The sequence below is a fragment of the Natator depressus genome, chromosome 9, assembly GCF_965152275.1.
Source record: "Natator depressus isolate rNatDep1 chromosome 9, rNatDep2.hap1, whole genome shotgun sequence".
NCBI lineage: Eukaryota > Metazoa > Chordata > Testudines > Cheloniidae > Natator > Natator depressus.
In genome coordinates, this window is record NC_134242.1 from 49,385,205 (window position 1) to 49,398,101 (window position 12,897).

The window sequence follows — 12,897 nt, forward strand, 5'->3', positions numbered from 1 at the left end:
GATCCCACCTTCAGTATAACCAACAGTTTGGTGGCTAGGGGACTAAGCTGGGATGGGAAAAATCTATGTTCACATCCCAGGTAGAGGAGAGAGAGAGAGAGAGAGAGAGAGAGAGAGTCTGGAGAAATTCAATCACAGACCTGAGAAACCTTCTAATGAAAGTTTTGAACACAGTACTTTCCCAATTTCCATTTTGACAAACAGCAATCTTCCAATGGCAAAAAAGTCCGTTCCCCCCCCCCCCCCCCCCCGAATTCCTACTAGCTTTAATCATCCGATCGCATCCATTTCCTCACATTTCAGACATGCTTATTTCTAAATAGGCCCTCTGTCACTGCCAGGTACCCTCCCAATTTTTGCTTTAAACGGGCTAGTTGTGTGCGCCTAGACAGGACCAAACCAGACCAAGTACCTGGCCTTTACAAAGCTGTACCAGGATTTAACCTTTTGGGGCTAGATGCAAGGCAAAGGCCTTCTTGTTTTAAGCATGGTGATTGGAACACCCTTTCAAGTACAAATGCAGGATAGGACACAGCATTAGGAGGCCTGCATTCTATTGCCAGCTCTGCCACTGACTTGTAGCAGGGTCTGGTGCATCTACCAATGTACAGTGTAAGTTAGCATGGGACAGCAGCATACCATAATACCATATGTATTAATGTTTCTTGAGTATCCAAATCTCTGAAGTCCCCTTTAAGAGATCCATGGCTGCCTCTCCCTCTCACCTTATTATTCTGTTCAATTTAGCTTCTTACATACGAACATCTCTGGTATCTGTACACACTACAGAATAAAAATACCATACGGCCTGCATCAATACATTGTTTCTTCTCCATTTCCCCCTACTTTGAGGAAAAAGTGCAATACTTAAGTTTTTTTGCTCTATGCAAATGGTGATGTTATTAGTTGCTTTGTAGGAAAACAGATCAAATGACATTTGTAAATGGAAGATCTCCCAATAGAGGTGTTTCTAGCGGAGTCCGAGAGGGATCTGTTCTTAGCTCAGTGGTATTCAGTATCTTTAAAAATGATGATCTCAAAAGACAAAATCATTACCTTCCTGGTTAAAAACAAACCAACCAACTTTCAACAATGGTGGAATGGTAAATTATAACGGGGAAGGTCAGTTCTATACAACCCCCTGGATTACTTGGTAAGCTGGGTTCACTTGAACATGTATGTGTGACCAATTGCAAGATCACATCTAGGAACAAAATGTACACTTACAGAACAGGGAACTGAAACCTGGAAGCAGTGACTCCAAAAAGGAGGTAAATCATGGTTAACCAGCTGATCTTAAGCTCCTAATGTGGTGGCTTAGAGTATTAATGTGACTTTTGGAGGTATAAACAGGGAAACATTTGAATAGGAGTAAGGTTGTGGCATTACCTTTGTAGATGGCATTAGTAAGAATGCAGTTTCCAGTTCTGGTATCCACACATAGTGCAGATCAAGTGGTGATTTGATCATGGTCTCTAAGTACCTATATAGTGAGATCTCTGAAAGTAGAGGGCTCTTTATGCTATCAAAGACATAGCGAAATTCAAGTGAGGGCAATGAATCACTGGAACACTGTTGGATTCTCCATCACTTGACGTCTTTAAATCAAGATTGGGTGTCTGTTTCTAAAAACACTGCCCTAACTCAATCACAAGATAAGGGTCTGATGCAGGAATTACTGGGTGAAATTCTTTAGCCTATGTTAAGCAGGAGATCCCTTCCGGCCTTAAAAATCTACAAAAGCAAGTTTGGAATAAAACTTTGCAATTTAACCCAAAAGGAGTGAGATTGTGGTCATACTTTGTGCTGATTACTCCTACAGGAACTTTCTCAGGATAAAGCTAAGAAAGCCACTTAGTATAGTTGCCACCTCCTCTTCATTTTCATTCTTGTTTTACCTCCCTATCCCCACATTTTTCTTTTCCTTCCTGGTATTGTTGATCCTTTAAGTTCCCCACCTCCTATATAGGCCATATGCTGCTCTTTCTACTTGTGAATGGGTGAGAAATCCACTGATGGCAAGCAGTGTTGCAAAAAAACAAACAAAAACTTTAGTAAACAGAAGAGTCGTAGGAAAGCTACTTTGTAGTATGAGAAAGTAGGGAGCTAGTAGGCTAGTTCTGTACATTCATGGTCTCCAATACTCCAGAGATTTAAAAGCTTACTTCAGGGATTTGCGTATTACAAAAGCTACATTCTCAAGGAATAATTCCATTTTAAAGAATCAAAACAGTTTAGTTGGTTACCTTCGGTAAGTGAAAACCTTACAGGTGAGAGCCTCGGACTTTCTATGTTCATTAGTTGTGTAAGTGTTGTCTACTCCAGTGAAATCCATTCCCTGCCCAGTCCTAATAAAGCATATGCTCTCATTCACAAGCCTTCAGACAGAATGTTAGGAGGTGTAGAATGCATTATGTCACCCCATGACAGCCAACTGAAAGCTCAAATATTATCATATAACAGTAATTTATAAAAAAAGCCTTCTCCAAGTATATAATACTATTCAACTTACCCATCCCTCCTGCTACTGTACAAGTTACACATTAAAGGTCTAACTAATCAGACCTTTAGATGAGCATCTATTTACAAGCCACAAAGCAGCGATTTTGTAGAGTAACTTTTGTCCAGATAAAAACAGTATAATCTTGACATTTTATTAATGGGCTTCATACTATGCATATTCTGGAGGGCTGTGGAGAAGAGTGATGACTGTCTTTTCTCTTAGTTAATTAGCTACTGAATCTGAGAGTTGGAGGAACAGATTACTTTGGCTATGCATAAGATTTGGGAAGTAAAAATCAAACTGTTTATTATTTACCATTTGAAAGCATTTTACACAGGTTTTGATCTTCAGAATACCCTGGAATCAGTAGAAAAAACTTTAAATGAACAGTTTTGTATAATAGAAACCTTTCAGCAGTCAAAATTCTGACTAAAAAAATACATGCAAAACATACTCCTCTCAAAAACACAACTTTGAACAAAGCACCGAACTACACAGATATGCAGAATGAAACAGCATTTTAACTTCACCAAAAAGTAGTCTTCATAAAAGGTGTAAAAGTCACCTATTCACTAGGCACTGCTCACTTTTTAAACAGAATAGACAATAAAAATATTGTCCACATATCTGCGATCCCAGCTCAAGGGCTGTAGTTAGAAATTCATCTAAACTTCATGTTTTAATAGCGACCTGTAAGAGAAAGTATACAAAACGAATTAATGTATGTTATTACTAATAGGCTAAATCTTTAACAATATCAGTCAAAACCTTTCAACATCTGTGATCACCTTGTTCAAGTAGGTAACAGAAATTCAAGAGCTAAGGGCTTGTCTGCATAGGGAAATTTACCAGCATTAACTATAGCACTGAACTTCCCTGTGTAAACAAGCCCTCAGATACTTGACATATGGAGGACTGGTGTTTCAAGATACTGAGAAAGGACAGGTACAATGCAGATTACTATGTACGGCAGAAGGATGTTTCCATGTTTATTAGCAAAGAATGTGGGAACATTACTAACGTATCCCTTAAGAACAAGTAAAAATAATGCAATGGCATTCTATTTTAAACAGAACCTTCCCATATGAATACCTCAACAGAATGTGCACTGATAGTGAGATACTCCAGACAGAAGCCCTTATTTTAGCAACTTTTTGATATTAAATATACTAATACAAAAGCCATTACTTGGACTTTAATCTCAGATTAATTTAAAAAGTGTTCTCTGTCCTATAGAAGGTACCATGTTGGGAAACTCAGTTACAACATGTTAGCCTCTGCCAGGATTGATCATTTGATCTTGGGCATAACCAAAACGTTAACCATGACATGGCAATATGGCATAACTGGGTCTCCCATGAATTTTTAAAAGGAAAGTTATGCCTGGCAAGGAGACAGTAATGCAAGAAGGCAAGAGTAAAATTGACATCTGCCTTGTCCTTAAAAAGGTGGTCACTTGCATGGAGAACTCAGTTTTTTCCCCCCGCAAGGGGCATTTGGGCAGGAGGAGGGAAGGATAGCTCAATGGTTTGACCACTGGCCTGCTAAACCCACGGTTGTGAGTTCAATCCTTGAGGGGGCCATTTAGGGATCTGGGGCAAAAATTGGGGATTGGTCCTGCTTTGAGCAGGGGGTTGGATTAGATGACCTCCTGAGGTCCCTTCCAACCCTGATATTCTACGATTAATACTCTCACCATCTAGTTTAAAGTTCCAGTAGTCGCACTCAAATTTTTTATCTACATGAAAGTCATCATCCAATCAATGTCTCAGCCAATTCTAAAACAAGACTTACGAGGTGAATAGGATCGAGATCTGGATCGAGATCTGTAACCTCCTCGGCTGTAGTATGGGGATGGTGATCTTCTCCTGTGGAAAGGATTAACATGATAATTAAGCCAATTTAGGTTTCACAGTAATTAACACTGATCTACACAAATTCAAATGATACCAAGAAATACCATATTATAATTCTCCTTCGACACCCCTGTTGCTCGTGATTAGTGTACATGCCATGAAAACTGGTCACCAGAAATTTAAGGTTAATCCTGTCACACATGCACTCTAGCTGCCTGTGCGACATTCTTAACTAGCAGTTGATTCACTGAAAACCATGCACTGCTAAGCTGACACAGGAGCATCTGTATACTGTATTGATAGATGCTACCTAAAAGTCAGTAAAGGTACTAGAACATAATGGCCATATGGGGTCACACCAATGGTCCATCTAGCCAAGTACCCAGTCTTCCAACAGTGCCAGATGCTTTAGAGGGAAACAAACAAATCAGGGCAACTGAGTGATCCACTCAGTGTTGTCCAGTCCCAGGATCTGGGAGCACACGAACAGCATGGGGTTTGTCCCTGACCATCTTGGCTAATAGGATGAATCTATCCTCCTGGAACTTATCCAATTATTTTTTGAACCTAGTTATACTTTTGGCCTTCACAACATCCCCTAGAAATGAGTTCCACAGGTTCACTGTGTGCTTGGTGACTACATGCCTATAAAAGCTAGTAGTGTATGAAGAAAGCAAGCTTGAGGTACTTAATATTTCCAGAGAAAAGGTTTCATTTTATATTTTAAAAAACAACCACGAGTCATGCCAATGTTAATTTTTGGACTATTAAACATTCAGAGACTGAGAAACATTTTATCTGTAATCAAACAGCATACCATAAGATATGTAACAAACCAATACTACTTATCTTAGCTATTCATCACCAAATATTTAAATTGGAAAAAAATCTAACATCAACAGCTGCAATCTCTGGGCTGGTAAAAAATTAGCACCGCCGCACTCCCCCCCCCCCCCCGCCATCAAGGCTCTCTACATTTGTCCCGCCCCCCCCCCCCCCCACTTATTCTTGTCCCCCAGCGACTAAGTGCACAGAACAGTTTAAGAGTAACTGAAAAAATTCATTACACATGGAAAATTCACAATCTGTGCCAGAGTGTCAAGCTCCATCACCAGCCTATGTCCTCACCAACCTATATAATTTTAAATTAGGTGAACTTTTGTTTTATTCGTTCACCAGTCACCACTACACTTTTTTTTAATGCTTCTGGATGTACATTAGGCCTCAGCTGTTTGAATTTTTTAGGCAGGCTGTTTCATGAACATTTCTACTGTTCTTTGGATATTAAATTCTGTCCAAGCATACCTGTAAATCTGATCCCTGTCTTGGGCAGCTCTCCATCCTCCTCCTCCTCCACCACCACCTCCTCCTCTGTGAAGACAGAAGCAAAATAACCTTTTTTGCACTTCATTATTTTCAAAAGATATAAAAACAAGGAAAACAGTGCTATATCTAATATAAAACTACAGCTGGATCACACAGGAAAGACAAGAAAATACCTAAATAAAATGTGCTGCACTGTGTAAGTGAAAGCTACCTGTTTCATCACAGTTCATGTGTGTACTATGCCCAGCATGGTTTGGCAAAAATCACAAAGTGTCTGGGAAAGTTGAAGAAGTCTCATGGTCCAGTTTGCCAATATTATATGTTACAATTTCCTATCCTCCAGGTAGCAGCAGTTTGAGAAAGGAAGAAGCTCCATCATTCAGAAGTTAAAGCCATGAGGTGCAACAGACTGGTCTCAGACACCCCCAGAGGACCCAGCCCAAAGAATACTCTAGAGTGGTAAGGAAACTGAGCATGGAGTTTATTTTTGTATAGATCTGTGCATTTCTTATGCTACTAAAGGACAGACAGTGGTGTTTTAGAATCCTGTGCAGAGTCTGCATATGTTGCATGTTACACCTATTACATGACCTTGAAGAATTAACTTGTGGGCCCAGACAACCTACAAAGCTGGAGTTGTGGGAGCCACAGGGAGCCTGAGGGGCAAGGCAGCAGCAGAGGCAAGGCAGGAGCGGGGAAGGAGAAGAGGTGTTGGATGGGTCTGGGGTTCTGAGGGGGCAGTCAGGGGACGGGGTCCAGGCTGTTTGGGGAGGCGCAGCCTTCCCTACCTGGCCCTCCATAAAGTTTCACAAACCCAACGTGGCCCTCGGGCCAAAAAAAGTTTGCCCACACCTGTCCTAGAAGGCGTGACAGGAAAAAGGACTAAGGGAAACAGTTGCTCAGAAGGGATATTTTGAGCCAGCTAAGGAATAAAAAGACAGCCTTAGATTTAAAATCTTATTGTAACTGCACAAAATCTGCCTCAGGCCTGATGATAGGAAGTCATTAAAAAACATATAAAGAAAATGAACTACTAGATATTAGCTTAACATTTAAATTTTGTCTTGACTGTTGCATGGTCCAACTTTGTTCATGCAACCAATATGAAGATTCAGATGTAACATGACATTTTTCACCTCCACCACCACCCGGCTATATTCACGTGTTTTAAATAAATTTCAAACAGTTCTACAATTTATTTATGGCAACATATGTTAACTATGAGCTTTCAGTCACCTTAAGTACAACCATGCTAGGTTTGTCAGACTTAAATCCTCTGCAAAATAAAACAGCTATTAAGCCTCATTAGCACTGCCACTTAAAAGGCTAGAGGGCAACTGTTAATCTATACCATAGAATTCAAAGTTCCTAGACTACCCCTGCATTCTACGGCGTTCTCTACAATTCAACCCTGCATGTGTCTAAGGTTTCACTTTCTCCCTTAATTTGGGTTTATCTTCTCATTTCCTAGAGTTAGTCGCTGTGTTGGTGGATCCTGAAGCAACTGTTGTCCATAACAGGCTTTACAACAGGAAAATCCAGCTATGGGTGCCAAGGAGTTAGCGCATAGATATGAAGCCGTGAAATATGATTGCCCTCTGTTTTGTAGAAAGGCTATGTGACATTTTCGTAGTACATCTGTCCAGTACAAGGACAGGTTTAATTTATGACCTTGTCTACACTTTAACTTTCAAAATAATCTTCCACTGTTGTACTCCAAGCAGCAATAACTTTTGAGCACTGGTAGTCACTGCTATTTTTACCGCTGTGTTGACTAAGTTTCTCCAGAGCATGGCTAGACTACCAGATGGGGAAATGCAAGTGGTAGATGTCTATACTAGTACTTTCACCACTGTCGTCTCTTGGAGATTGCCCCCCGCTTTTTGGGCCAGCGTACAGAAGAGGCGTGTATGTCCGCTTGCTCTTAAAGCTGAAGTATTCACAGCAGACACACTATTAAGCTATTAAACTACTTATACAGATATATGTAAGTATAGCATTATGGACTATTTATGTTGAAATTAGAGATCTCATTCAAATTGAAATTCTGTCTGCCTGTCACATTGCCATCTGTTATTTTTGATGTACAGCCAAACAATTATTTGCAGTAAAGACCAAAGATTTCAAAACCAGAGCTTGGATGTAAAACAGTGACTTCAAATGAATTTCAAAAGGTACAGTTATAACATTTAGTAAGTTAAAGAAATGCAAATAATTTACTTCCAAAAGCAGGAGTTTCAAGAGAAACTAGCCCATGGTGATCTGCACATATTTTGTTATTTGTTAATAGTGGCTCACCTATAAGATCTGCTGTAATATTCACGATCATCATACCCTCTGTCATACCCTCTGTCATAGTAATCTCTTCGTCGGGAGCTGCCACTGCATGGATAGTGAAACAAAGTTACAAAAATACAAAATACTGCATACAGGCAAGCCTAGCTGAGTCCTACAGTACCGTAGGAATCTTCAAATAAGGTGGTCAGGAAATATAACTGTAATCTTAACCTGGATTTAATTTTTTGACATGAACACTAAGTTTAAAGATTGCAGGAGGAATTCTTTTCTATGACAACTTTCATCTATTCCTAACTTTCAGGGGAAAAGAGTCCCCTTTGGAAGGATTTTTCCTTAGGTGAGGCCAGTATCATAGAAGATTAGGGATGGAAGAGACCTCAGGAGGCCATCTAGTCCAACACCCAGTAGGGACTTAAAATGTATGAACACAGTTTCAGTTACACAGCTACTAAACTGACATTTCAAAAAAAGCTCTCAGCTGACAAAAATGTTTTCTTCAAGACTTTCAACTTGAGATCTTAGTTCTCATATGCCTTTGATGGTATGAAACCAAATTTTTAATGCAAGTGTTTTAGATCGCAAACTCAGATTTAAAGCTATACATTTAACATTTCCGGGTATGGCCTCTCCTACTGTTGGCCTCCAACTACCCATGCCCTCTTGGTTTTCCTGGCACCACTTCCCAGGGAAAACAATGATGTTGATAGATCTGGACGAGTCACAGCAAGTTAAGAACTGACTAAATTACGGAACATTAGAAAGGTGGATACAAAGTACTGAAATTGATGCATTTTTGGTGCTTTAGGTTTTTTTAAAAGTGTTATATTACCAGTAAGTGACATAAGTTCATGTAGTTTTATTTCTATTTATGGTTATCTAAACACAAAGTTACAAGTCAATAAATTATTGTACACAAATGCATCTTGACTTTTTACAGTTGGAAAAAGCATACAACCTTTGAGGGCTACCCCCAAGTAAGAATTGAAGCAAATTCCATAATTTTTATTTAACAATAACTACACAAGTTAGTCATTTTCATAAACGGAGTGGCAGTTACTTCGCTAATAAGTGCCATCATTTGACATTTTAAAAGGTTGTTTTATTTAAAAATTCAATTTTTAGATAACTTTTTTCCCCCTTGACAGTTGTGTGATACGTAGCCCCAATGTTGACTGGCATGATTTTGTTAACATTTGGTGCAAGTATACAAATCAAGGTGCACTATTATTTTATGCCCATATACTTAGAGTTGCATGTTTACTTTTGAAAGTCTGGGACTTTAACGAAAGTACCAAAAAACCACCACCACCACGTGGATGGAGAACTCCTACAAGAGCACAGATCATTTAACAAAATAAAACAAAGACTACTTGGCAAACAAAATGTGCATTTCCTTTATGCCACTTGTGCTATTCAATTTCTGAAATAACTTACTAAGTTGGTCTTCCCATGTAGATTCCAGGTGTGGGGGTGTGAGGCCTTTTTGTTATGGAGAAATCTACCCGGATTCTTCTCCCATCAAGTTCCATTCCATTGGCACGCTCTTTAGCCTATATGGAGTGAAACAATCATGATTTAGACAGTTTTAACTGCAAATAGATTAACTTCAGCCTAATAACTGCTAACCCAAGTTTCTATCAACTACTTCTCCTTTCTCAGCTAGCTGGGGCTGGATCATTGATCTGTCTTTTCCAAGCTTGCCAGTCCAATGCTTGCTCCATTCCTACTCCGTCCTCCCTTACAGTCTATCCACTGTTTACTTGGTTGTCCTCTTGTTCTCAGGCCGCAAACTCTAGTCTCAGATGTCTCCCTAATGGAATGCCTTTCATCCATCCTTGTACATGCCGATACCATTTCAGCTTCTTTTATAGCTTCTCTCAGATACCGCAAACCTTGGTTTCACGCCTGATGACATCATTCCACATGTGGTCCTGCAAGGTCTCCCCCTCAAACATCTAATTTCAATAGCTTGAAGTCTTCTCAAGTGTCTCTCTTTGGTTACCCATGTCTCTGATCCACACAGAAGAGCTGGTCTTACCATGGTTTTCTATAGTTGCCCCTTATGTAATCTGGGCATTCGTTTATTAGAAGTCACTCCACTTACCTTGTACCAGACTTCCCCCATGCTCAACTGTCTTGGTTATGGTTCTCTGATTTCTCTATTTGTCACTAACCAGCCCCACAAGATAAACACAGATGATACCCGATTTAGGTGCTGGCCCTCAATGTTGATACTCATCTGTCTTCGTTCTGAGCAAGTCACCCACATGATTTCTCTTTTCTTTACTCATTTTGACTCTACAGTTTGTTAGTTTCCTATTGCCGGCATCAATTGCCTGGACCAAATCTTCCTCACCATCGGCCATTAGCAAAATGTAATTTGTATAGATCTTCATACAACCTTCCATGTGGATTTACTTACCTATGAAGTCTATCACAATTATGAATAGTAATGAACTAAGCACTAATCCCTGGTGGAGTCCAGCCTTCACCCTTGAAACACTGAAGGTCAACTGGCACCTGTGTCATTTAACCCTCATACAAACCCATCACCATCTGGACAAGATCCTCCAGTACCTCACAGAATTAGAGAGGCACCAGCAGTCATGTATGTATTTTGCCAGATGCTCTCTCTCTCTCAAAAAAAAAGAAAAAAAACAAAACACACCAAAACCCAGCCTAAACAATGAACCATGCTAGGTATTTCCCTCCAGCTTCTTTATCACCAACTGTCTGCCAATGAATATACTATCTGCTGTCCATTTTCCTATTCTAAAGCCAAACTGCTTCTTTCCTTAAATGGGCTCCACATTTCAGAGAATGCAGCTATGATTCTCACACAGTGGGTCAGGTCACTTGTGTTTCTATATCAGTACCAATATGGAATTATCTTTTCTTCCCAGAGTGCAGGATTCATGTAAGCCAATGTATCTTAGCCTCTCTCAAGGCTTTGATCATTTCCACTATTACTTCATCTGGACCTGCTGCTTTTCCAGGTGACCTGTGGGCAGACCTCAATGCATCTACATTCATAATTATATGCTGCATTGTCATGCAAAGCAATAAAGGGTTTTCCACATTAAGTAGACCCCCCCAAAAAATTTTCACTGTCAGTTACATACAAGACCCCTGCATCCTTTCTGGTGTGTTTTCTTTGTCATCTTCCTTTTGTTTCTTGTCCGTGAGATCATATACATTTTCTTTTTGGCAAATTGAGAACAATTGTGAAACTCATACAACGTATCCAAAATTAGGTTTCTTGCCTTCCATACTGCTTGTTTGGAGGCTCTATAGGTGACATCCACTTCTTCTGAAGGTTTCAGAGTAGCAGCTGTGTTAGTATGTATCCGCAAAAAGAAAAGGAGTACTTGTGGCACCTTAGAGACTAACAAATTAAATAAATTTGTTACTCTAAGGTGCCACAAGTACTCCTTTTCTTTCTTCTGAAGGGTTATTTTCCTGATGCATGTTTCATTGGAGCAAAGCTCATACTGGATCCATTTGCCAGTTGCGACCATTACAACCAATGTGCTGGGGGTACAACTGCTTTTCTTTGGGTAACAGTACACATCTTCCTCTGGTTCATTTGGGTTAGCAAGAAGTTGTTTGCATGCTTAATACATTTCTTTGGTGTGAGACTCTTTTTCTAAGATAAATGATGGCAATTACCCACTGATTGCCTAGACAGATGTCAAGCGGTGCAATGCCCTCCACATTCTGTAATCCCAGTTCATATCATCCTTGTGTATGCTCATAGCCTGACTTAAGCCTGCATAAGCAGTAATTTCTCTGGTCCAACCTCTAAGTCTTAATACAGTTCAATTACTTATTGTTTGGATTGTGATTTCAGCAAGATCATAAACTCATTAAATTGAGTTTGTATTTAGAAGGATAACTCTGGTACAACTGGAGATCTACCACGTATTTTTATTTAAAGCATACCTTGCATGCTGTATTTTGTGCTGAGATACCTACAATGGACAGGATCTAATAATTCCCCAAGATGGCTTACAGCTCTTATATGATGAATAGAGTTAGCCTTTTGGGATATGTGTAAATTACTTTCACCTCAAGCTGTGGATGGGCAACATTAATAGTCTAACTGCCATGGTCAGGTTCTAGTCTCCATCAAGTGCTCTGAAAAGGTGTTCAGTTTTATTTATCATTGACATTTGAAATTTTGCTTCAACGTGTATTTTAAACCTAATATGATTGTGGCTTTGGGCACATATCTGATTAAATTACTCTAATCTAAAAACTAAAACCATATAAACCTTTTAAAATATTGTTTTAAGACTATCATACATTTACCCGTTTTTCAAGACCTATATCCAAAATCAAATGCACCCCAGGGGAAGTCTGAGTTTAATATCTCATCTACTTCAAATTGAGAGAGTTACAAACCAGTTAACTTTTAAGCCTAATTACATATTTAAATCAACTGAATGGAAGATTAATACTAAAATAGTATTTCGTTCATCCCAGAGGATCCTAAAGCAATTTACAAATTCTATTCATATAAACAATACTAGTGAAATGCAACCAACCAACCAGAAAGAAAAAGCAGCTTTAGTCAAACACACGCAACCAGCTGTGTGGGACTATTTCTCACCAACATAGGGCTGAACTGACCATACTGATATTTTAACCTGTGGCATTTGAAATAGTGATCACTAAATCATTCCTTTCAGAAGTTTGCCTTTTAAACAATTGATCAGTTCGAGTAAATACATTCATAATCCCATCAGTTATTTTGAAGAACTGTTAATAGACCACAGAAAACAAATGCAACACTTTCAAAAATGCTATTCTTGTTCTTGTCCAGGTGCATATTTTCATTATAGCAGTTTTAAATATTAATACTGTACCTTAATTCCTTTTCTACACAGTCTCAAAAAAGGTTTAAAAAATACA

At 39.2% G+C, this 12,897-nt stretch overlaps 1 protein-coding gene across 1 annotated transcript in view; it reads right to left on the reverse strand.

Annotated features, from left to right (window-relative positions):
• Positions 1-2,671: 2,671 nt before the first annotated feature.
• Positions 2,672-12,897, reverse strand: part of TRA2B (transformer 2 beta homolog) — a 32,450-nt gene continuing 22,224 nt past the window's right edge. The window contains exons 5-9 of the mRNA XM_074964130.1: positions 9,418-9,533; positions 7,984-8,067; positions 5,665-5,730; positions 4,298-4,371; positions 2,672-3,193 (exon numbers count right to left, since the gene is read on the reverse strand). Of these exons, the coding sequence (XP_074820231.1) occupies positions 3,183-3,193; positions 4,298-4,371; positions 5,665-5,730; positions 7,984-8,067; positions 9,418-9,533 (351 nt within the window). The 3' untranslated portion in view covers positions 2,672-3,182. The remainder of the gene's footprint in view (positions 3,194-4,297; positions 4,372-5,664; positions 5,731-7,983; positions 8,068-9,417; positions 9,534-12,897) is intronic.